Source organism: Patella vulgata, chromosome 2 (genome assembly GCF_932274485.2).
Source record: "Patella vulgata chromosome 2, xgPatVulg1.2, whole genome shotgun sequence".
NCBI classification, from domain to species: domain Eukaryota; kingdom Metazoa; phylum Mollusca; class Gastropoda; family Patellidae; genus Patella; species Patella vulgata.
Genome location: NC_065880.2, coordinates 60,956,332 through 60,981,361, shown reverse-complemented (window position 1 = coordinate 60,981,361; position 25,030 = coordinate 60,956,332). Strand labels below are relative to the sequence as shown.

The 25,030-nt window shown below is 34.9% G+C and overlaps 1 protein-coding gene across 4 annotated transcripts in view; it reads right to left on the bottom strand.

Annotated features, from left to right (window-relative positions):
* Positions 1–25,030, bottom strand: part of LOC126811227 (centrosomal protein 43) — a 361,417-nt gene that overhangs the window by 263,125 nt on the left and 73,262 nt on the right. For 3 of the 4 annotated variants that reach the window (XR_007675439.2, XM_050536800.1, XM_050536801.1), the window contains exon 4: positions 7,194–7,282. The exons of the other annotated variant lie outside the window; for it this stretch is intronic. Coding sequence is in view for 2 of the 3 variants with exons in the window: in XM_050536800.1 (XP_050392757.1) it covers positions 7,194–7,282 (89 nt within the window). In the remaining variant the exon portion in view is untranslated. The remainder of the gene's footprint in view (positions 1–7,193; positions 7,283–25,030) is intronic. 4 annotated transcript variants of the gene reach the window in all.

Below are 25,030 nucleotides of genomic sequence, written 5' to 3'. Positions count from 1 at the left end.
TTCAAGGTATCAGGAGCTTTTTATGGCTCCCGCACAATTTTATAAACATGAAGGACTGGCGTATCACTTTAGTTACCATGGCAACTAACTGCACATTCATGCATGTCTACTGAAAGATATTTGGGTATACCATCCACCAGTGTGCAGTGTATAAAATTCGTCAAGAAAAGTTGTAGGCCAATAGGACTCGCTGGTAGACGCCATTCATGAAAGTTGTAGGTCCTAACATTAAGTTGTGGGCCCAATAAATATTAACAAAACACACGTACACTACCCCACTTCCATTCACATAGAAATCTGAAGATTACGGATTAAAATGGCCCTTTACACTCTCCGAAAATTAACAGAAAATATTGTTCATTTAAATGAAATGAAATAAAACTGGCCTTCAGGACCTTCCAGACATAGATTAATGTCTTACATTTCAATAAACAAGTTAAATTTACTGTCCAGTAGCAACAAATATTTTATTTGTTTCATTCATCATGAGGTGTGGAACTGTGAAATAAAAGACCGTGACCTCTTTCAAAATGAAAGTAAACTATCACTGCTGTTTGGCAGATGACACATCATTTTTTATCATAATTAAACTGACCTGATGTCACACGTTGGGATAGTCCATATTTATGAAACCATAAACTCTTTGTTATTCTTTCTATATATGACATATTGTAGTGCCTGTTTTCGAAGACCTGGGTCTCCATTATGGTAGTGAAATCATCATTAAAGAAATAGACTTGATAATAAAGTCTACTAGTAAATCACGAGATTTAGAAAGAATGGCGGGAAAGGCCACTCGTTTTTACCTCACTGGAATTGTATTGTTACTAGTAGTTAGTCTTTCAGGGAATTTTCAGCTCTGCTTTTTCAATTTCATTTTTACAAGACAAAGAATTTATATCATGTGAATTTTTATTCTTGGATTCATGACAGTACAGTAGATGGACTGACCTAGTTTAGTAGCACACGTTTGGATTATACAATTGAAGGAATATAATATGCCGGATTATGCATGTGTATTCAATATCGGATAAAGACAAATAAGACAGTACATGTAAGTAAGGCATACTATTGGAACACACACTCGTCTATTCCACACTTGATCAAACTGGTTAAATAATATTCTGCCGAACTCTGGGAGCGTGCTGATATTTGCAAGCACAACCTCACTCCTACAACGATTTCTTTCGGTGGACAATTTTATTTTCATTTCCGATAATGAAATACAGTTAAATATCTGGATGAAATATATTAAGGATATAAATAGGGACAATATAAATATTTTCAAAGGACAATTTGATAGAACCATGAACAAAATATCCATGACACATATTTTTCCCGACAAAAACAGTCGGCTCACAGGGCCGACCCACCATCTTCAAAATAAAAAGATGTCGGCCCGCCAAGTTATTTATCGGCGCTGGGCCGACGGACCGACGTAAATTTTAAGAGTGTATCCGCGAGAAGACCATGCAAAAATTGCAAAAAGTGCTAAGATGGGGGGGGGGGGGCAGAAGTTTTTGATCAAACTTATGGTATGACAACCCCTAGGGGCAAGAGGTAACATGCTGAAGTGGTTACAGTCTGATGTCGCTCTCAAGGACTGTACAGGAATTATTCATTTTATGGGTAAAATTGCGGTTTTCACATGTGTATTTATCACCCTTTTTAAGCCCAGACTGCATTCTATGGTGGAATAGCAACCTTCTAATTTTGACCCTGTCTGATAAAGCGGGTGGTCAACTTCTACCCCAACACTAATTTGAAAAAAAAAATCAGTACATACTAATTTTGTGTGGACTTGTTTTAGGGTACCATATTCACATTGTCCTTATAGTGCAGAAAAAGATACACTGTAACCTTTTCTTTCATGGTCGAAAGTAGAATTTCTTTGGATGGTTTTGAAGTGCTAAGCACATAGTATCCATAGGTGTAAAAAAATGACAGGAATGCAACATACTTAAAATATACAGCTTATTGAAAAGTGATAAAAATAAGCTTTTGTGATATATTTTTTCGCAAATTTAATTAGAGAAATAAAATTTTTGACTTTTATACGTTTTCATCATATCCATAGCCATTATTTGTACCATGTTGTACTCTATATAAGTGTGTATTTGTATTTATTGTATATTTGGTATTGTCCCTTTAACATATTTGTTGTATTGTCTCTTTAAGATTTCATATTCAAACAAGTTACCGAAAATGGCTACAAAATGTTTAATTTCAGAGCATGTTTCCACTATTCATTTTGGGACACATCCACTGATTTCTACAATACAGAAATGTGGAAGCTTAAATATTAACGGCAACGAAGCCTAATTGCGTCAAAGTGGGTGACATTGAACAGTGTAGTATGGTAGCTACAGCTCTCGGGCACCGTCAGCTGCACCTTCAGGGCCGGATTTAGAATAAGAGAGGCCCTTCACAAACCACCTGAACAGGGCCCACGACATGGAAATGAAATGGGGTTTAACGTCCTACTGTTCTGCTCCTAACCTGGGCTAATGAAGACGGGCATACACCATACAGTGTGCTGTGAGGGAAATTTTGCCCGGGCAGCGGCACTATCGCCTACTCTTATATCGAACGACATGGACCTTGGGGCCCTGGGACAAGCAACTCGGTGAGAGGGTGGGTTGGGGGAAGTCATGCGGTTGGTGGTTCGTATCTCACTTTTAGGTGAATTTTTCATTTTCGTTGGATTATTTTATTTAAAATAATGTCTATTTGAGAGTAATGGATATGTTTGTTAAGATTCAGCACGTCGAAACTCCAATGGAAGGTCGTGGACAACTGCGGACGCCAATTCCTGTTGACGCCAGATGAGCCATGAACAATTACAGGCCTTTGAAAGTATTTTTTTTCAAGGTATTTTTATAAAACAGATACTAATGTATTTTAGGGCTGGTAGTAAACACCATATGAATGAAAAGGAAAATGAATTGTTAAGTTTTTTTTTATCTACTACGGTTAATTATCTCCAAAATAGGGAAATTACAGATTAATTTCATGGGTTTTTGTTTCCTTTACCTAGTTTTTGTCAAGTTTTAAATACACCCCATGAAAGAAGTAGCTATAGGGCGTCAAACTTTGGTTGATGAAAAATGGGGAATTTAGACAGGCTTTGATATCCAGTCCGTATACAGATCTTGTTCGCCAGAATTGTCTGAAGTTAATATTGTGGTCACAGCACTGAGTCATTGATAAACTGTGTGAGTTTGGTCTTTCTGCTACGTATAGTAAAGGTGTAAGGACTTGCCAAAGTTGGTATTTGAGAAAAGACAGATTTTGGCAATTTTTTCAATTTTCTCATACAGGAATTGAAAGATTTATCTAATATTGAATTGAAAGATTTATCTAATATTGCACATTTATGTGTTTTGGGACTATCCCAACCTATAAACCAAATTTGGTCAAAATCTGTGATTGAAGCCTTAGCACCTTCTGCATGGTTTTCTCCCGGACACGCTCTTAAACACTGCCAGTGTGACCTCAGAAAGATTTTTCTACTGCTCGAGTAATGAGAGAAATTGACTCATTTTTGGCCAAGAATCTGTAGAATGACTTGCATATATAAACTTAACATATATGTTTGTTTCATATTTGCTTCTAGTTTAAGTTCATGTGTTGTAGCCTTAGCCGTGAATATGCTCTGATCGACTACCTTCAAAATATCGGGTCCTTTCATGTTATATCTGAAATATTGAACCTGGTTGTTATGCATTTTAAAATCAGTATCTATCAAGTAAGGTTAACAGAAAAAAAAATAGTAAAAATATCTATATGCCTTCTCTCAAGAGCTGGATATATGTTCATTTTTTAACAATTGTCCGTGGCACACAATTGGCTATTTTTGGGGCGCTTTGGGGACATTAATAAAATGAGAAGGAATAGAGATACGGTTCAAGTGAAATTATGGGAATATGTCAAAAAGTTTGTGAATTTTTAAAATTACATATTTTTAATCTGCTATATCAAATTTGGTTACCATAGCAACCAAAACAGGAAAATATGCCTTTTTCGACCATTTTCAATTATATTTACCATAACTCAAAAGGTGATCACCACACTTTGAAGTGAGCAATTTAACATATTTGAAACCCATGTAATATCAAATGATATGGATTGTATAAGTTTGAGTAAAATGTGAAGGAGTTTGGGTTGTTACCATAGCAACCACATTTTATTTTTTTTAAAAATGTTATTTTCTAAATAATTTTTACATCAATATTTATTATTGTATTATTTTGAAATCAGTAGCTATCAGGCAAGAGTTAAAATAATAAATACAATCAAAATATGTATGTGCCTTCTCTCTTGAGCTGGAAAGGGGTTCACATTTGAAACACATTCCGCAGCAGCAAATTGCCCATTTTGGCTGCTATTGAAGCAAAAATAAAATATGAAGGAATTGAAATCTTGAAGGAAAATTTTGTTTACATGTCCAGAAGTTTGTGAATTTTTTAAAATTACATATCCTTACTCTTGTATATAACATAATATTTTGTTGTTAGCAACCAAAGTGATAAACAAACCTCAAAAATGCAATTTTATATCATTTTGAATTGTGTTAATGAAACATGTGATCAATGATCACCCCATTTTAAAGAAAGCTTTTAGCATCTAAAAGCAATGTGATATTAAATTTATAAATTGCATAATTGTTATAAATTTAATAATTTTAATAAAATATTAAGAACTTTGGGTGGTTGCCATAGCAACTATATAATTTTAAAAATAACATTGGAAGCTATAGGCCTTCATGATGACTTTGGCTAATGCTAGGATTTTGACTGAAAGAATTGCTTTGTTTTTACAATGTAGGCCTACTTTACATTTGAATATTTTCATTATTCCTTTAAATGTGGGATATTATCACCCACATGTTTCGGGGCTATTCTGCGTTGGAATATGCACCCAGGTGATACATATGTAATATTTGTAGATGAGCTAGGATTGGGGGTGTATAGCTCATTTATGGAGAAGTATTATAGTGAAGGTGGTCACTGCATTATATGTCCAACTCCAAACCCATTTCAATATTACTTTATATACAGTTTAAAAATACAATATTTACAAGATCATATCAAAGGGTTTGTCTTAAGCCTATCTCATCTGATGTCCCGTATATTTTTCATTCTCTTCTGTCTGTGTAGGGGTCTTTTAAACAAACTAATTTGCATACAGACAAAAAGACAATTATTTCAACAAATCAGATTAAAGATAAAATTAGGGATAAAAATATATAGTAACGAATCAAATGAAAGAAGTTAAATTAATATATAAATTTCATTGGGTTTATAATGAAACATAATTAATATAATTAGTTAATAAGCTTTAAGTCCTAAATAAAAGCCTTGACACTTGTTTGGCATCAATCTGACTGCATTGTTAACCATAAGTCTTTGCTCAAGGCATCCAAAGATTATAACACAGTCAAAACCATTGTTGCTTTTAGGCAATTACTTTATAGACTTTAAATCAAATTATTAACATTAAAAGTAAAGGCAGACAGACTAATAACCTTAATGTTAGCTATATTGCCTATGGACATGAGTAAAGAGTTAAGAATTAAATTATGTATTCTTAAAATAAAATTTGAAAAAGAACTAAAAATTAGTATCACTATTCGGTGATAATATCATCGAGCAACTCCCTTTTTTAATTCATATATTTTCGTCAACAATATCAAATCTAGGCCTAATAAATTTAATAAAACCTTCACCTTGTCACAAGGCTTGTGTTTGTCGGCCTAGATTCAATTTTTTTTTTTTACTAACAAATAAAATTAGGTGTTAAATATTTCCAAAAATCACAATGAATTAAACATAAATAATTAGTTTGAGAACCGATATATAATGATAAAATATTGAATAAACTGTCTTTGTGACAATCGGGTATCCGACTGACGGACTGTACTACGGCCATTTATTTAAATTATTTTTTGTTAGCGTTAATTCTTTTGCCATTCCAATTATTTGGGTATTACAATGGTCAGAAATCACTTTATTATTCTCCCCAAGTCCGTTCCTCCATACCGGAAATGATTCTCGCATACCCGTGCCGTGTTGATATTATCCAATCCAATTTCATTGTCATTTGTGTGCACATTAAATACTTTAAATTAGGCATGATTAACAGAGAATTTAGTAATTCAGAACATTGAAGTATGTGTCCATGTTACGCAATTTTTTAATTGTTGAAAAATATTTGGTGTTAAACGTCCAGACGTGTGGTAGCTGGTAGGAAATTCCCGTTTGACTTAGAATGTTCACATTCCTATAAAAAAGCGCGCGAATATGAGTCACGTGATGTAAACATTGTGCGGGCTCTGTCAAGAGGCGTTAAATTAATGGAATTATGTCTTTTCAGGCAAGTCCTTTATTCATATAACATAATGCTTGCTTCATAAATGAACATTGAGTTGCATTTAGATGTAATTTACCGCGAATATGGGTCTTGGGAACTTGTAATTTAATTTTTTCTTCTCGTGTTGAAATGACGTCATCACATGCCAAACTACGTCAATAATTTTCTAGAAAATTATCCACTGTATACCATGTTCAAGTGCTTGGCGGCAGTTCTTAAAATGCTCTGATTTTGTTGATTTTAATAGCATTGAAACGACAATAAAACGAACTTTTGATCGGTTGGTGGTGCTATATTAGCAAATCGCCTCAAAAAAAGATTACGCGAATTGAAGCGTTTAACTTACAAAAAAGGCATGGTATTTCGAAATGCCGACAAAGCACCCCCGACCGATCGAAAGATCGTTCAATTATCTTTCTAATGATATTAAAATGGAAACATAATATTAAAAATAGGAACTGCCGCCGAGCACTTAAAGTGGGGTACCCTCGATCCAAAACGTTGGCGTAACGTCAAAACACGCGAAATTGACGTTTTTTAACTGAAGTTTTTGAAATTAATATAAGGAACACATATATAAAAATTATATCAAACAAAAGAACAGTTTATCTGCTTCCAAAATATTTTTAAATTATTACAAATGATGAAATAGCAACTGTGTGACGTTAAGTTGAAAAAAGGTTACAAATCGGGAAAAAAAGACTTTCTTCCAATGCGAGCAATGGAGCCGTGACACCTACTTATAGCCTCTTTCACGTTTACAGACTTGAACTATGTGTGACAACAGTTTGATTGAAATTTTTATTAAGTAACATACATACCAAACCTGATTCTGGTTCAAATACTGCTAAAGATGAATGAAGATCAAAATATTCTAAAAATTCTCTAACAAGACAACCAACCAACTGACCTGTGAATTGATTTAACCAAATCATCAAGGCATTTATAAGACAGGATTTTCTGATATGGCCAAAATAAAGATGTTGCTAGGCAACAAAACATACGCCCACAATCTCAAACAGTTGTTGCATATATATTCTTTTGTCAGTAATGGGAGCATTTACAATATCTAATTGAATTCTAGATCTTTCTTGATTTCAATTAACTATGAGTCAAAAAGCTCTCACAGTTTTTATTGGAAATTGTTGAAAATCAAAAGGAATCTTCGTCTCATATAAATAAACTCTGTACACTACAGTGCTGGAGTTTGGGACTAGAATAGCCGAACACAGAGAAAACAAGTCAACAGTGAGGCTGATGTACCCCGCCAAAATCCCCAAATAAATACATGACACATATTAATTAATCGCACATTTATTTTTTTCAAAAGCATCGAGCAATTAAACTATACACTAAGATTATCTTGTCCCAAAGCATCGACCAATGAAATTGATTAGCTCTGCTTAGCTATAGCTCAAAATGTTAATCACTGAACTCATGTCAAGACATTCACCTAATGACAGCTACATCAAGTTTAAACATTCTACCCCAATTAAAAGCAGAGTGGGTATGTTCCAGTCTTGACCAATCAAATTTCTTATCGCTCCTTAGCCTAAGCAGAAAATTTGCACCGTCAAGGTCATGATATAATGAATCTATATTCGGAGCTTCATCACTCTCACTTCATTATAACCAAAGTTATCGTGCCCCAAAGCATCAACCAATCAGATGGCTTATCTCTGTTTACCATAAGCAGAGAATGCTCATCATCGAACTCTATCAAGGCATTCACCTAATGAACGACTACACCAAGTTTGAACATTCTACCTGAATTAGAAGGAGAGTTATTGTGTTCCAAAGTCTCGACCAATCAAATTGCTTATCGCTCTGCTTACCCTCCACAGAAAATGTTCATTATCGAACTTAGTCAAGGCATTGATGTAATAAAGCTATACAAGTGTCCTCACTCTCACTTAATAAGAACTACAGTTATCGTGTTCCAAAGCTTCAAACAATCAAATGGGTTATCTCTGCTTACCCTAAGCAGACAATTCTCATCTTCAAACTCCATCAAGGCATTCACCTAATATACACCTACGCCAAGTTTGAACATTCTAACTCAATTAGAATTCGAGTTATTGTGTTCCAAATTCTCAACCAATCAAATTGCTTATCGCTTAAATTACCCTGAGCAGAACATGCTCATTATCGAACTTAGTCAAGGAATTGATGTAATGAAACTAAACACCAAGTTTCATCACTCTCACTTAATTAGAACTAAAGTTATCATGTCCAAAGCATCAACCAATCAAATTGCTTATCTCTGCTTACCCTAAGCTGCAAATGCTCATCAACTCCATCAAGGCATTGACCTAATAAACACCTACACCAAGTTTGAACACTCTAGCTCAATCAGAAAGACAGTTATTGTGTCCCAAAAAGTGTGACGGAAAAGACGGACGGACAGACAGACAGACAAACCCATTTTAATAGTCCCCTGCTTTCTTTGAAAGGCAGGGAACAAAAAAATTCCATGTTGCGAGGGGATTTTGGCGAATCACTAGTGAATGTCTTGCTTGCCAAACCATCGTGAAGCCTTGTAATATTGTAATATAGTAATATTGCAGTGATGGGATTTTAAAATTTTTATTTGTTGGGACATTTTTTCCCAAAAATAAAGGGGCATAAGTCTTATTGTTATTCAAGCAGACAGTTTCAGACCATAATTAAAAATCACTTGTCAACAAAATTTTCAAATTCATAAGTAATAAAAAATAAGTGCACCTCATTATTTTTCATATTGAATTCCCGTACGATAGTTAAATTTATATCAGTAATATTCCTACAAAATTATGTGTTGTCGTAATAGTGTAACCGGTAGCCGTAGCTATCTTCTTTGTATTTCGTTTTCCGGAAAAGCGCTCCGTAGTTCTATATTTAGACTATGGGTGTAAGTTTTTGGTACCTATCGCTACTCTAGTAAAATCTATCGTTTTCTCGGCACAGTCATCGCCTGTTTAATATTTTGGTATTTTTATATTGTGTAAGGGTATATATTTCTAATTGCACATGCTGCCTGTGTTTTTATTGTTGTTAACTGTGTCTGCCGGCTGTACATGTATTTTCATGCAAGAACTTTACTATGTATTTATATGTACTTTCACTTAGTTTGTTATAATATTAAGTGGGCAGAATTTGTAAGTAAACATTTTTGATGGGAAATTATATGTATCTGGTAGATAAATTATCTAGCTATCCATGCCTATCCTTAGTTTTGTGGTGCCTACTCTGTGTCAAAAGTTCTGCATATTTTTTAGATAGTACCCGTGTCTGGATTTTTGATTCCATGCCGACTTGTCCAAGGGAGATAATATTAGCTTCTTGTTTATTAATTAGTAGGCATGATTAATTTAAGACTTATTTAGTATATTTTATCCTTTCAAATTATTATTTATTTACAATGTTGTAAGCCATGTGTCATGTTGGTTTAGTTGAGGCATGGGTTCTTTTATTTATTTTGTGTCTGTTAGTTTAGGATTTCACCCCACCTTTTATTACTAGGTGGATTAATAAGTTGAGTCTCATTGCCTCCATGCCTCCTCCATTGTCTACGATATCACCTTAGGTGGAAGTGGACGTAAAACTCCAGAAACGAACGAACGAACTCCATGCCTCCATGCAATGTCTGCGATATCACCTTCGGTGGAAGCGGACGTTAAACACTAACAACAACAACAACAACAACTCCATGCAAATGACTAAAAAAAACCAAAAAAAAAACCCCTTCATCAAACATAACACTGATTGTCTGCGATATCACCTCGGTGGAAGCGGACGTAAAATACAACTAACTACTACTACTCCATGCATTAGCCTTCGTGTCTTGTTGACTGCATAGTATTATCCTGACTCAAGAAGTGTTTTTGAGAAAGTGGTTTACATATATTTAGCCTTTGTGTCTTTGACTGGATATATTATCCTGGCTCAGAAAGTGTTTTTAGAAGTGTTTGTAACAGCGTTTAAGAAAAGTGTTTTGTAAGTGTTTATTTTTACATAGTTAGAGACGACCACAAATCGTCCCAAACTACGTAATTCCGGATACCCGAATTCGACTTAGCTATCCCCAACCAAATATTACATCCCACTTCTACTCGTTGCCACTGGCAACCTTTGATAAAACTGTCCTGTTTAATTGCAATACATGCTTAAAAGTATCCGTGTATCAGAAATGTACAGAAAGAGTACTGTTCATTTCTGATACACAGATACTTTTATACCGGATACTTTTATACCGTTTTAGATATCTATCAAGCAATAAGTAGCGGACGTTTAGTCCGACCCAGATCGCAATTGATAACGAGGCTCTAACCAATGTACATGAAACAACTAGTCAAAATCATAGTAACAAAACAAAATGGGGGGAACTACATGGCAGTTCAAAAACATATACAATGACATTAAATTAACATAACAACATATTACAAAAATCAATTATTATACATATCAATTGGCATCTATTTCATAATTTGGTTTGATTTATATTAATATGCAAAATATATAAATTAGAATATTGAATAATTATTTTAATTAATTGTGATGATAGAAGGCGCAGTTCTCTTGCTGGACACTTCACAGGCATTGAAAATAAGCAGGATGAAAAAAAAAAACGCCTAGAAAGTCATAAACTTTATTACAAATAAATTTCAACGGAAGAACCATCCGCCGATGCATACTTTCACCAGGAATGACCCACGTTTCGCATTTCCTTTACGCTACATTTAATAATATCGCAGTCCTCTACGCCATAGACAAGTTGTTTTGACGATGTGGTCTAAACAAACACGTGATTGTTTTACGCTCAGAGTATCATAGCAAGACGCACGTGTAAATACTACTCAGGTCGTCTCTCCACTGCGAAATCATTCTACCATGAAATGTAACGTGAGGCTCAGAAAGGGATAAATAATGAAAGAACAGAAAGTATTTGTCACTTTTCGGTTGAAACGACTCGATAATAAATACTATTTTTCACATTTTGCTTCACAATACTCGATAGAAATGTGATGTAAGTAACTTATTAGCACCTTTCCTCGGTGTATCGGTGAATATCAGGACAGTTTTGGTCGGGAGCCGCCCCGGCTGGGCCCCTCGACCAAAACTGCCCTGATATTCACCGATACACCTCGGAAAGTGTGCTAATAACTGCTACTTATATGTATAATATATATTTTTCTCGTTTTTATTAAAGCCTTTCTCAGTTCCTGTTGTTTTAGTTCGTTTAATTTATTAAACTAACAGTGTGCGGGTAACAATATGATAGAATGAAAGCGTGCCTATGTGTAAATTACTGTATTTTTCTGGGTATAAGTCGATACATTTTTCAGCTGAAGTCTGGCATTCGTTTTATACTATGTTTCGACTTACATACAGAAGATAAAAAGATAGGTTGCCAGGCAATGAAACATAAGCCCACAGCATCTAAATTGTCCGGGCAGTCAACAAGAGTTGTCGCATATTTTTACTTTTTTCGGTAATGAAACATTTATAATACATTAAAATCTGATTTAAGAGTAACAACTCATGAAGTAATTATCAGAAAACCATTAGAATTTGTTTAGTTTTTATAAAGTTCTGTCCTATGCTAACGTTTAGTATACGAAACTTTTAACATCATGGATTTAGCTGTTCAAGTCATAAAAATTCATTGAAAATCAATATACTTGTTCGTCTCAAGACCTTAAACTCTGTGTATCAATCTGAAGTCAGTTGGATGATAACTTTAGCCTCTAGAGCGTCACAAGATTTTTCAAAGTGATCAAGGGCCATAACTTTGGCAGTAATTATCGTTGAAAATCAATATGATTCTCACGACCTCAAACACTGTGTATAAATTTAAAGTCAATCAGATATTAACTTTAGCCTCTAGATCATTTACAGGATTTTTTGAAGTGATCATAGGCAATAACTCTGGCAATAATTATCGAAAATCGCTGAAAATGAATAGACTTCTTTGTCTCATGACCTTAAACACTGTGTATAAATTTAAAGTCAATTAGATGTTAACTTTAGCCTCTAGAGCATCCACAAGATTTTTCAAAGTGATCAAGGGCCATAACTCTGGCAGTAATTATCAGAAATCGCTGAAAATCAATAGGATGCTTCATCTCATGACCTTAAACACTGTGTATAAATTTAAAGTCAATTAGATGTTAACTTTAGCCTCTAGAGCATCCACAAGATTTTTCAAAGTGATCAAGGGCCATAACTCTGGCAGTAATTATCAGAAATCACTGAAAATCAATAGGCTGCTTCATCTCATGACCTTAAACACTGTGTATAAATTTAAAGTCAATCGGATTTTAACTTTGACCTCTAGGGCATCCACAAGATTTTTTGAAGTGATCAAGGGCTATAACTCTGGCAGTAATTATCGGAAATAGCTGAAAATCAATAGGCTTCTTCGTCTCATGACCTTTAACTCTGTGTGTAAATTTAAAGTCAATCGGATATTAACTTAAGCCTCTAGAGCGTCCACAAGCAATTGTTGATGCCGCACCGCTGGCTGGCCGGGGGTGACGACAATATATAACCACATTTCATTCAATGTGGGCGTATGAAAATGACATCCTGAAATTTTTTTGGCAGTAACCATCGCTCTACCACAACAAGCGAGTGACATCTGCTAATTAATCGCAATCGACTCTAGCACGCGCTATTGTCTAAAATAATTAACTACTTAGACAATTCCAATCGAAATATTTGTCAACATTTCTTAGCGTGTTTATTTATTTAACCAGCGGCTGTCAGACAGGATACGCCCACATTTTGCAAGAGATGGATAGAGAATAAAAAATTAAAAACAAACGGGATTTTTTGTACAATCAGGGGCATTACCCAGAAAGTTATGGTCTGAAATGTGCAAATATCAAAAGTGACTGAGATCTTTGGGATATAAAGATATGTTTTAAGTTTCATCAGAATCGGATAAAAATTGTGACCTCTAGAGGGTCAACAACCTTCGTATTGCATAGTTTTACACAATTTGCGTACAAAGAGCGGCCATTTTGTTGGGCTGTTTCATTTTGATTTTCCCGAAATTCGAATTCAACCTTCATTATGGTGAATCCGCAAGCTAAAAATGCCATTTTTTGAACAATCAGGGGCCATAATCCAGGAAGTTAAGTTCGGGTATCCGCGATTATTCACACATTTTTTTAAAATCAGATAAAAATTGTGAGATCTAGAGGGACTTCAAGCTAAATAGCGATTTTACGTACAATCAGGGGTCATAATTCTGGAAGTTACTATCCGATATGCGCGAATATCGAAAGGAACCAAGATCTTTGGATTATAAACTTACATTTCAAGATTTATCAAAATCAAAAGAAAGTTGTGACCTCTAGAGGGTCAACAACATTGATATACCATATTTTTACTCTATTTGACTACGAGGCGTGGCCATTTTGTCTGTCAGTTTTGGTCCGTTTTTCACGAAATTCGAACTCAGCCATCCTTAGTGTGTAAGCTAATACGAATTATGACCGCTATAGGGTCCACAAGCTAAAAACGTGATTTTTCGTACAATCTGGGGCATAATTCAGGAAGTTAAGATTTGATATGCACGAATATCGAAAGGAACCGAATCTTTGGGTTATAAACTTACATTTCAAGTTTCATCAAAATCAGAAGAAAATTGTGACGAGGGGCGGCCGAGTTTCACGAAAATCGAACTCAACCATCCTTAGGATTAACGGTGATATATTAAAACTTTTTTTAAATCAGATAAAAATTATGACCTCTATAGGATCCACAAGTTAAAAACATGATTTTTCGTACAATCAGGGGCCATATTTCTTGAAGTTATGGTCCGATATGCGCGAATATTGAAAGGAACCTAATAAACGAATATCGAACGGAACTGAGATCTTTGGGATATAAACTTACATTTCAAGTTTCAACAAAATTGGATAAAAATTGTGACCTCTAAAGGGTCCACAACCTTGATATACCATATTTTTACGCTATTTGAAAACGAGGAGCGGCCATTTGCTCTGTCAGTTTTGGGCCGATTTTCACGAAAATCAAACTCAACCATCCTTAGGGTATAACGGTGATACATTAAAACGTTTTTTTAAATCTGATAAAAATTATGACCTCTATAGGGTCCACACGCTAAAAACACGATTTTTCGTACAATCAGGGGTCATAATTCAGGAAGTTATGGTCCGATATGCGCGAATATTGAAAGGAACCTAATAAACACCTACACCAAGTTTGAACATTCTAGCTCAATTAGAAAAAGAATTATTGTGTCCCAAAAAGTCTGATGGACAGACAGACAGACAGACAGACAGAATGGCGGGTGACAAATAAAGCACAGTGCCATACATGTACATCATAAATCACTCAGTAATGTGCATAATGGTAAGTCGCATGGTCAGAAACGCGCCAAAACATTTAGTTGTTAGGTTCAACACAGGGACTATATTCTTACGCTGTGATACTTAGCAAAGATAGGTTGCCAGGCAATGAAACATACACCCACAGCAGTTAAATCGTCCGAGCGGTCGACAAGGGTTGTCGAAAACTTATTCCTTTGTAGGTAATTGGTGGCCTTTACAAAACAGTTCCATACAGATCAGATTATAAATTTTGTCGTTTGAGGGTTCACAAGGTTCGACAAACTGAAACAAGGGTATAAACTCTGGAAGTAATCTACAGAAATTGTTGAAATTTGACAGGCTTTTTCGTTTTTCTAATTTAAATAATGCATATAAATTTCATACAGATCACATGATCACTTTTGTCATCCAAACGTTCACAAGGTTCACAATCGTCATAACTCTAGAAATTATTGACTGAAATTGCGGAAATTCAATAGACCTCTGTTTCACAAATTTTTATAATGCCTATAAATTTCATACATATCGGATGATAACTCTAGAAGTAATAAACAGAAGTTGCTGAAATTCAATAGGATTCTTCTCCTGACTAATTTAAGTGACATATGTAAATTTCGTACAGATCAGCAGGCAGAGCATTAGAGCGTTCCCATGGTGCAAGAAAGTGAAACAAGGGTCATAACTGTAGAAATAATTGACGGAAATTACTGAAATTCAATAGGATTCTTCTCTTGACTAATTTAAATGGCACATATAAATTTCATACAGATCGGCAGTTAACTTTAGAAGTTAGTGCGTTCACAAAGTGCAACAAAGGGAAACAAGGGCCATACCTCTAGATCGGAAATTGCTGAAATTCAAAAGGATTCTTCTCTTGATTAATTTAAGTGACATATGTAAATTTCATACAGATCGGCAGAGCATTAGAGCGTTCCAATGGTGCAAAAAAGTGAAACAAGGGTCATAACTGTAGAAATAATTAACGGAAATTGCTGAAATTCGATAGGATTCTTCTCTTGACTAATTTAAATGGCACATATAAATTTCATATAGATCGGCAGTTAACTTTAGAAGTTAGTGCGTTCACAAAGTGCAACAAAGTGAAACAAGGACCATACCTCTAGAAGTAATAAACGGAAATTGCTGAAATTCAATAGGATTCTTCTCTTGACTAATTTAAATGACACATGTAAATTTCATACAAATCGTTAGAGCGTTTCCATGGTGCAACAAAGTGAAACAAGGCCAATAACTTTAGAAGTAATTGACGGAAATTGCTGAAATTCAATAGACTTCTTCGTTTCACTAATTTTAATCATGCATATAAATTTCATAAAGATCGGGTGATAACTTTTGGCATTAGAGCATTCACAAGGTTCAATAAAGTGCAACAAGGGCCATAACTCTAGACGTAATAAACGGAAATTGCTGAAATTCAATAGACTTCTTCGTTTCACTAATTTAAATCATGCATATAAATTTCACAAAGATTGGGTGATAACTTTTGGCGTTAGAGCATAAACAAGGTTCAATAAAGTGAAACAAGGGCCATAACTCTAGACGTAATAAACGGAAATTGCTGAAATTCAATCGGTTTCTTCGTTTCACTAACTTAAATACTGCATATAAATTTCACAAAGATCGGATGTTAACTTTTGGCATTAGAGTGTTCACAAGGCTCAACAAAGTGAAACAAGGGCCATAACTCTAGATATAATAAATGGAAATTATTGAAACAACATAATGTAAACGTACATGCAACAGTGTTACCTTTTTAATGAGATGTAAGGACAGTGACCTCATACCCAAAGGCCTCACAATTAAATCACCAGTGAATTCGAATGCCGCAACCAAGATTGTTAGATATGCCAGTAAATGCTTACTCCGTCAAAGACTCCAGCACTTTAGAAATGAAAAGCAGAAACTATCCATTAGAGTCAACGAACTACAAACTGAACTTCAAAACACTATAACCCAGTTAGATCTCCAAAAATTCCAAGAAATTCAGAAAAAAAGTCACACCCGCCTAAATCAACAAGTTAAACTTAAACATACCAAAAAATTCTACAACCTGAAACAAACCAAAACCAAACCAATAAATAAAACCAAAACCAGTGTCACCAATGATTACCTTACCAAGACAGTTGTCAACATCAGCGACAGAAACCTATCTGAAGATGAAATAAATCTACTTTCTAGAGGCCTTAGCTTTGTACCATCCAACCAAAAACCTCATGCTGATACATTTATAACCAATATTGAAAAAGGGGCTACGCCAACTAGCACCAGGTGGGAAGGTGGAATACCTCAGACATCAAATTACTGACCTACTCCTAAAAGCCAAACCACAAGCAAGCAACATAACTCTGCAACAGAAAAAGGCTATAAAAGACCTTCGCAGTGATCCGAAGATAACCATTGTAGCTGCTGACAAGGGTAAGGCAACAGTAGTGATGAACACAGATGAATACCAGACCCTTGTGGAAGACCTACTCAATGATACCTCAACCTACCAACGCCTTAGGAAAGACCCTACCAATAACCATGTTAAAGATTATGCTAAGCTTTTGAAATCACTATGTGAAGAGGAGAAGATCACCGACAACATCCATAACAGACTGAAACCAGACCACCCGTTCACCATACGCTAGAGCATCAATAAAGATCCACAAAGATCCAATTAAAGCCAGACTCCTGATATGCTCCATAGACTCAGTTTATTACAATACTGCCAAGTATCTTTCAAAATTACTCTCACCACTAGGGAAAATGGCAGATTCGTTCATTAAAGACTCCACTGAATTTTGCGCCCAACTCAAAGAGATAAGAACACAGGGAAAATGCTCTCGTGCGATGTTATTGATCTATTTACCAATGTGCCAAGAGAAGATGCCCTTAAAGTCCTAGAAACCCGCATCCGCCAACTCTCTACGCCACTGGAAACATCTTTACAAGTCGATACCATCATCTGTCTAATCAAGCAATGCCTGGAATCTACATACTTCACATGGGGAGACAACTATTACCAACAGATCCATGGGTTACCAATGGGCAGTCCCTTATCCCCCCTGATAGCAGAAATTTTCATGACGTCACTGGAAGAAATAGCCATTGAAACCGCACCATTCCAACCCTTATTCTGGTCTCGTAAGGTTGACGACGTATTTGTCATGATTAAAGAACAAGATGATGCGGGTATCCTACTACACCATTTGAACAACCAACACCCAAGGATCAAGTTCACCATGGAGAATGAAACCAGCAACAGTCTTCCTTTCCTAGACATACTAGTTAAAAGAAAGGACTCAGTATACAGAAAGCCAACCCACACGGACCAGTATATTCATTATAAATCAAACCACCCTAACAGCACTAAGGCAGCCGTCGTCGCCACCCTAACAAAAAGAGCCAAAAACATTTGTGACCCTGAAACACTCCCCCACGAAGTACAACACCTTACAGACGTTTTCACCAAACACAATGGGTATCCGCTACAGATGGTCAAAAAGATTATTAATTCCACACTATCCGACCTACCAAAACCATATAAACTAATATACGCAGGCATGAACCAAAATTAAACAGGGACCCAGGAATTTACATTCCAAGAGCGTATGATCGCATCATTAAAATGTAGTTTACATCGTCTCTGAACTATCCTTTAATTTTAATATTTGTATTGCTTTTAACTTTGTACATCTCCTCAAATCAATTACAATTTGCTTTACTGCATATTGCCTTCACTGTTAGGACTAACTGCTTATGGCTTCAGTTTCACCCCCCATAATACTTGTCCTTTCATCTTTTATTATTACTTTCATCTATAACTAATTACTGTATATATATATATATATATATATATAGATTTATTTAATATGTTTTTACAGTCAGGACCAGTTGCTCGTGACTCATTATACCTGCTAATGATTGTTTGATCCTTTGGCTTCATTCTTGCACTTATCTATACCAATTACAGTTTATAACCATCTATGTACATTGTTTATTTAACGGCTTGGGACAGTTGTTCATGCTTGCTGATTTTGCATCCCATTGGAGGGTTCGCACTGCTCGTGTATATATATATAGCTATTTTGTTTTCATTTTATTTATTTGTGTTATATGCTTGATAACGACTTGTGAAATCTTGTTGAAACGTCGCAGTGAAATAAACCACAGTAATTGTTATCCATAAATAGTGTGTTAATTGAACATAATGTAAACAACATATATCAATTTTAAAAAAATTGGATGATAACTTTTGGCGTTAAAGCATTCACAAGAAACTGTGGACGATCGACGGACGGACCGAAGCACGGACGGACGGGGGCGACGGCAATATACGTCTACATTTCAATGTAGGCGTATAAAAAGTATTTAACAAATCTTGACCATTACCGGTATATGTGACCCCTCCCATAGCATACTGATTCACAATGAGGAAATTTTGAAAATTGAGTTATTGTTATTTTCACATTCTCCAACTCATTACCTTCAATTTGATGTATAGTTTGTCTGAATTGGGCAAAAATTGACTGAGCTGTGTCCATTAGAAGCTACCCAACTCACAAAAGTAAGTTTTGAGAAAAAGCAAATCAAAGATTTGGTATGTTCCAAAACAAAATCTCATAGCAACCAGGCCATTTATCTGCTGTTTTGTCGTTGAATATATCTTTGCATGGGTTTTCAGGGGTGCGGAAGATGGAAATCGTAGTAAAAATTTGATCCGACTATTTCCGCAATTTATTTGCTATTTTGTCGTTTAATATGTTTTTTATTTAGGATTTCAAGGGTGCAGACGACGAAAATTGTAATAAATGCACTCCTTTCGTAATGAAACACCCACAACACATACAGCATAATATTCACATGATAGTGTTATACTGAAGACAATCTGTACAGTCTGTTGTGTATATTATAACTTTGGTGACATTAACTGTTAATCTCATCAATTAATTAGCACCTTAGTGCCAGCTAGTGGTCAGGAGATTAAGATTGTTGATAATCATCAAAGAAGCCGCCACAGCTGTACGCATGTTCATTTAACACGTGAATTAAAATAAGATTTTGCGTGTACGATAGGTCTATTATTATTTTCAGGTACCGTGACGTTATCAAAATATGAGTCAATTTCATAGTCAAGAAATGCTTACGTTCACTTTCATGCATTTGGCTTTGATGTAAATATCAACATTATTCAGAGGATACTCAATGGCAGACTCAAGAATCGTCGCATTTCGGCTCGTTGGTCTTTCTCATTTTCTCGACCCATGGTGATAAGAGAATTTTAAACAATAATATCACAGATACATTCCTTAATTTGCATGCCGTATGAAGAAGCGACAGTAAACGGAATTCAGCTATCAAAAAAATTCTCTTCGAATAGAAAATTATTGGCCATTTTGTTTATTTCCATTTAAGGCCTATAGATTATTTTTTTAAAGATGATATGAGATATCAAATAATCACCACTTGGATTAATTATTCGGAGTAAATAATGAGTTGTCGACGGCTTTAATCATTGACCCGTGACAGTTGATTAGTAATAGTATTACTCAATGACACACACCCGCTTGTCGATTAATTTACATCATCATCCAGGTGGTTTCGATTAACACTCAACGCCAATCTATATACAATCAGAATTACTTTTTTTCTGCCACTTATCAGAGTGAATCGCATGAAGTTACCAAAAATCATTATCGCCAAAACCAAATATTTATCGATAATGTCTTGCACGCGGTGTCTGGGCCCCATCAGCAAACGAGTGGTGTATCCGTTCAAAATCAATTCATCGACAATATTTTGATCATATTTGTAAACTAGAGATGATCCGCTTTACAACGATGCCAATTATTATGCAAGAGGAATGACCGGTCGTCCCGCTGCGAGCGAAGAAAAATAACTAATTTCGCCGAGAATTTTAAGAAATAGGACAGATTTAAGAATACGGTACTCTTACAAAACGTTCAAATACAGGTGTTTTAAAATGTTTTATTGCTATTTTGATCTTTTGTGTCGATAGATAGTATATTTGTAGACTCATTTTTGTGAAAATCTCAATTTCGATCAAAATCAATATTTTCACTTATTTTGTCTTTATCTCATTATTGATTCGCGCGCATTCCGACTCATTTAGCTGCGGCCAGTCACATATGATAATTTTTTTTTTAAAACTATATTTTATTTAATAAGAATCGTTGGGGAAGAGGCTAGGCCTATATCATCCCATTGTGAGTATTTATGCAAATCAAAATGGCTAGATTGAAGAAAAACCATATCTGAGTGAATCGCCAGAGGCTAGATTGCCTGACAATACGAATTGTTGAAAGAAAAAAAAAACGAGCCGAAGCGAGAGCAAGTAAAATCAAGGCTTCAACAGGCATTGCATTCCTGTTCTTTTTTTTATTATAAATTGTTTAGTTTGGTATGGTGTATGCATATATTTACGATTAGACAGTTAGATTCCTGTGGTTTTATGCAGGTCTTTATATATGGATGTGTGCTTGCTATATTTGTTTAAGATCCGTACGTGTTTTATACTGCCAAGCTACTTATAAATAAATTTACATTTAATGAAATAAAGATAGGTTGCCACATACGCCCACAGCGGCTAAATCGTCCGAGCGGTCGACAAGGGTTGTCGCATATTTATTCCTTTGTAGGTAATTGGGGGCCTTTATAAGACAGTTCCATACAGATCAGATTATAATTTTTGCTGTTTGAGGGTTCACAAGGTTCTACAAATTGAAACAAGGGTCTCAACTCTGGAAGTAATCTTCAGAAATTGTTGAATTTTGACAGGCTTTTTCGTTTCACAAATTTAAATGATGCATATAAATTTCATACATATCGGATGATAACTTTCATCAATCGAGCATTAACAAGGTTGAACAAAGTCAAACAAGGGCAATAACTCTAGAAGTAATAAACGGAAATTGCTAAAATTCAATAGAACTCTTCTCTTTACTAACATATAACTTTTGATGTTAGAGCATTCACAAAGTTCAATAAAGTGAAACAAGGGCCATAACTCTAGACGTAATAAACAGAAATTGCTGAAATTCAATAAGCTTCTTCGTTTTACTTATTTAATTAATGCATATAAATTTCAGAAAGATTGAATGATAACTTTTGGCGTTAGAGCGTTCACAAGGTTCAATAAAGTGAAATAAGGGCCATAACTCTAGACATAGTACACACAAATTGCTGAAATTCAATAGGCTTCTTCATTTCACTAATTTAAATAATGCATATAAATTTCAGAAAGATAGGATGATAACTTTTGGGGTTAGAGTGCTCACAAAGTTAAACAAAGTGAAACAAGGGCCATAACTCTAGAAGTAATAAACGAAAATTGCTGAAATTCAATAGGCTTCTTCGTTTCCCTAATTCAAATATTGCATATAAATTTCACAAAGATCGGATGTTAACTTTTGGCATTAGAGCGTTCACAAAATTCAACAAAGTGAAACAAGGGCCATAACTCTAGACATTATTAATAGAAATTATTGAAATTAAATAGGCTTCTTCGTTTCACTAATTTAAAAAATGCATATAAATTTCACAAAGATAGGATGACAACTTTTGGGGTTAGAGCGTTCACAAGGTTCAACAAAGTGAAACAAGGGCCATAACTCTAGACGTTACAAACGTAAATTATAGAAATTGAACAGGCTTCTTCGTTTCACTAATTTAAATAATGTATAGAAATTTCAGAAAGATAGGATGATAACTTTTGGGGTTAGAGCGTTCACAAGGTAAAACAAGGGCCATAACTCTAGAAGTAATAAATGGAAATTGCTGAAATTCAATAGGCCTATTCGTTTTCCTAATTTAAATATTTCATATAAATTTCACAAAGATCGGATGTTAACTTTTGGCATTAGAGCGTTCACAAGGTTCAACAGTGAAACAAGGGCCATAACTCTAGACATTATAAACAGAAATTATTGAAATTAAATAGGCTTCTTCGTTTCACTAATTTAAATAATGCGTATAAAAATGTTGGCCTTTGTCTATTGTACGGAAAGGTGAATACAATGTCGTCAGATGTAAATATACTGCACCGAGACCCCAATTTGAATGTCCCCGGGAAGTCAAATTTTCCGTATGTGTATATTTCTTCATTTGTTCCTTCGTCTTTGTATAATTAAAGATATTGCGCAATATAAATAGACTATTATTAGACTTTCACCTTTGGTGATAGACTAGTTATTACTAAGATTAATATTATTATTTTTTTTTTTCTGTTTTGCCCACTTCTCAGCAACTATAAGAGATAGAGGTCTGAAATTTGATTTTCTCTCGGGGAAACTGGGTGGTAGTTTGTGCTTAAATGTAAAACAAAACTTGCGCGCATAGCGGAAATGCGTGAAATCTTTAACGTGCACGAAAATTGAAAATCAACCATTATTCTCTTAATTCTCAATGGATTCTTCAGATATTTACATTTTTGGATAGCTGGAGACATTTCTCAGCAGATAGCAGTACAAAAACTGTGGAATTTAGAAACTTTGTCGCTATCACTTTTTTGGAGAAAAATGGAAAATTTTCAAAATTTTTCTAAAATTTTTATTTTTGGGAATTTTGAAATTTCAGTTATATTTTTGGATAGCTGACATCAATCCGATTCCAGCAATATAAGTTTTGTTCTGAAATGTTGACTTTGATTTTTTACTTTTTTTTCGCATTTTGATCAAATTGTAGAGTTCTTATTTTTCTAGAACGGCTCCAACGATTTTTCTGAAACTTCAGGAATATGAAGTCGAAGGACCAAACCGGTCCATGAAGTATAAATGAAAATCCTCTAATCACTGGAAGTAGTCAAGAAAGGTATCCAAACTTTGACAAAATTCAGAAAAATGGGTACCCGTGCGGAAATTGCGATGTATCAATTGTGTTCTTGTCGATTAGTTAAAGTTTTATATCGTTTAACAGCCAATGGAATTGTCTATCGGATGGTACTAAAGCAGCATGTTTCTATCAAAAATTTAAAAAGTTATGTGACTTTGAAAAGTAACGTTTTTTACGATTTCGAGCAACTTTGGACGCATGTTTCTCGGAAACGCCCCCAACGATTTTTTAAAAACTTTCTCAATCGAGAGGCTAATGAGTACTCTGTTTTGTGAAACCACTGTATCATTTTTTGAAATGTCAGGTGTAGCCGAAAAAAGAGATCGAAAATCGAAAATGTCGTATTTTTACGATTTGGGGCATTTTTAGAGGCCTATTTCTCGAAAAGTCAACATAATTCTTTTTTGGAACTTCTTCTACAGAGAGGCCTATCAGTAGTGTTATACATAAAACGATTGTACAACAGTCCCAAATATCAGGAATAGGAGAACAGAGGGATCGAATATTGAAAACGGCAGCTTTCATTGTTAAGCGAAACATAGGGTGGATACAATCTGTACGTTTTGTCAACGTATAGAACTTGTTCAAGAGTGGTTTTTTTTCTTTCACATTGACGATATTTTGAATTAAAATTATTTCAACTATGAGTGTTTACTTCTATCCAAAATATGGGTTTAGTGACCCTGTAGCAGAAATAGTTGATTGCAGTGAGTAATAATTAGTCTTTGAATTAATATTGTTGCTTCTTTGTCAAGATTATCTTATAACCGTAATCATCTAGACAGAAATGGACAGCTCGCGCTGTTTATAAGCAAATCCAATTTGTTAAGTCTGCGATATCACCTCAGTGGAAGCGGACGTAAAATACAACTAACACTAACTAAGTTAAGTGTATGCAGTAGTATCGTACAGAAGTATCAAATATTGCACCTCTGATAACGGCATGACGTTGTTTGACCATGGACTCTATCTGAATTTATTATAAAATTTTTATATGTTAGTGACGTCAAATCTTTTACGTGCACGAAACCAGAAAATTGGAGATATTGCATTGAATATTCAATCAATTTTTGAACCAGTTACATATTTGAGTAGCTGACATGAACGTGATTCCGAAGTCCTGTGTACAAATTGGTGTGACAGTTGGAATTCTATATAGGAGTAAACTAGCGCCGCTGTAGGAGCATGTTCGGAGGTCTTTTTCTCAAAAAGGCAATCTAATATTTTTTGGGGGAACTCCTTCTATAGAGAGCCTAATTGATATATCTGTGTATGAAACCACCGTACAACGGTCAAAAGTATCAAGAGTGGCCAAACAAATGGCACTGTATATCGACAAAAGTCCGAAATGGTCATAATCGGAACGTTTTGCATACGTATAAAGCATATATAGAGTCATTTATAAATACCCAGCAGTCAGAGCCCAATTTGAATATCCACGGGAATATAGAACGTAATACCAG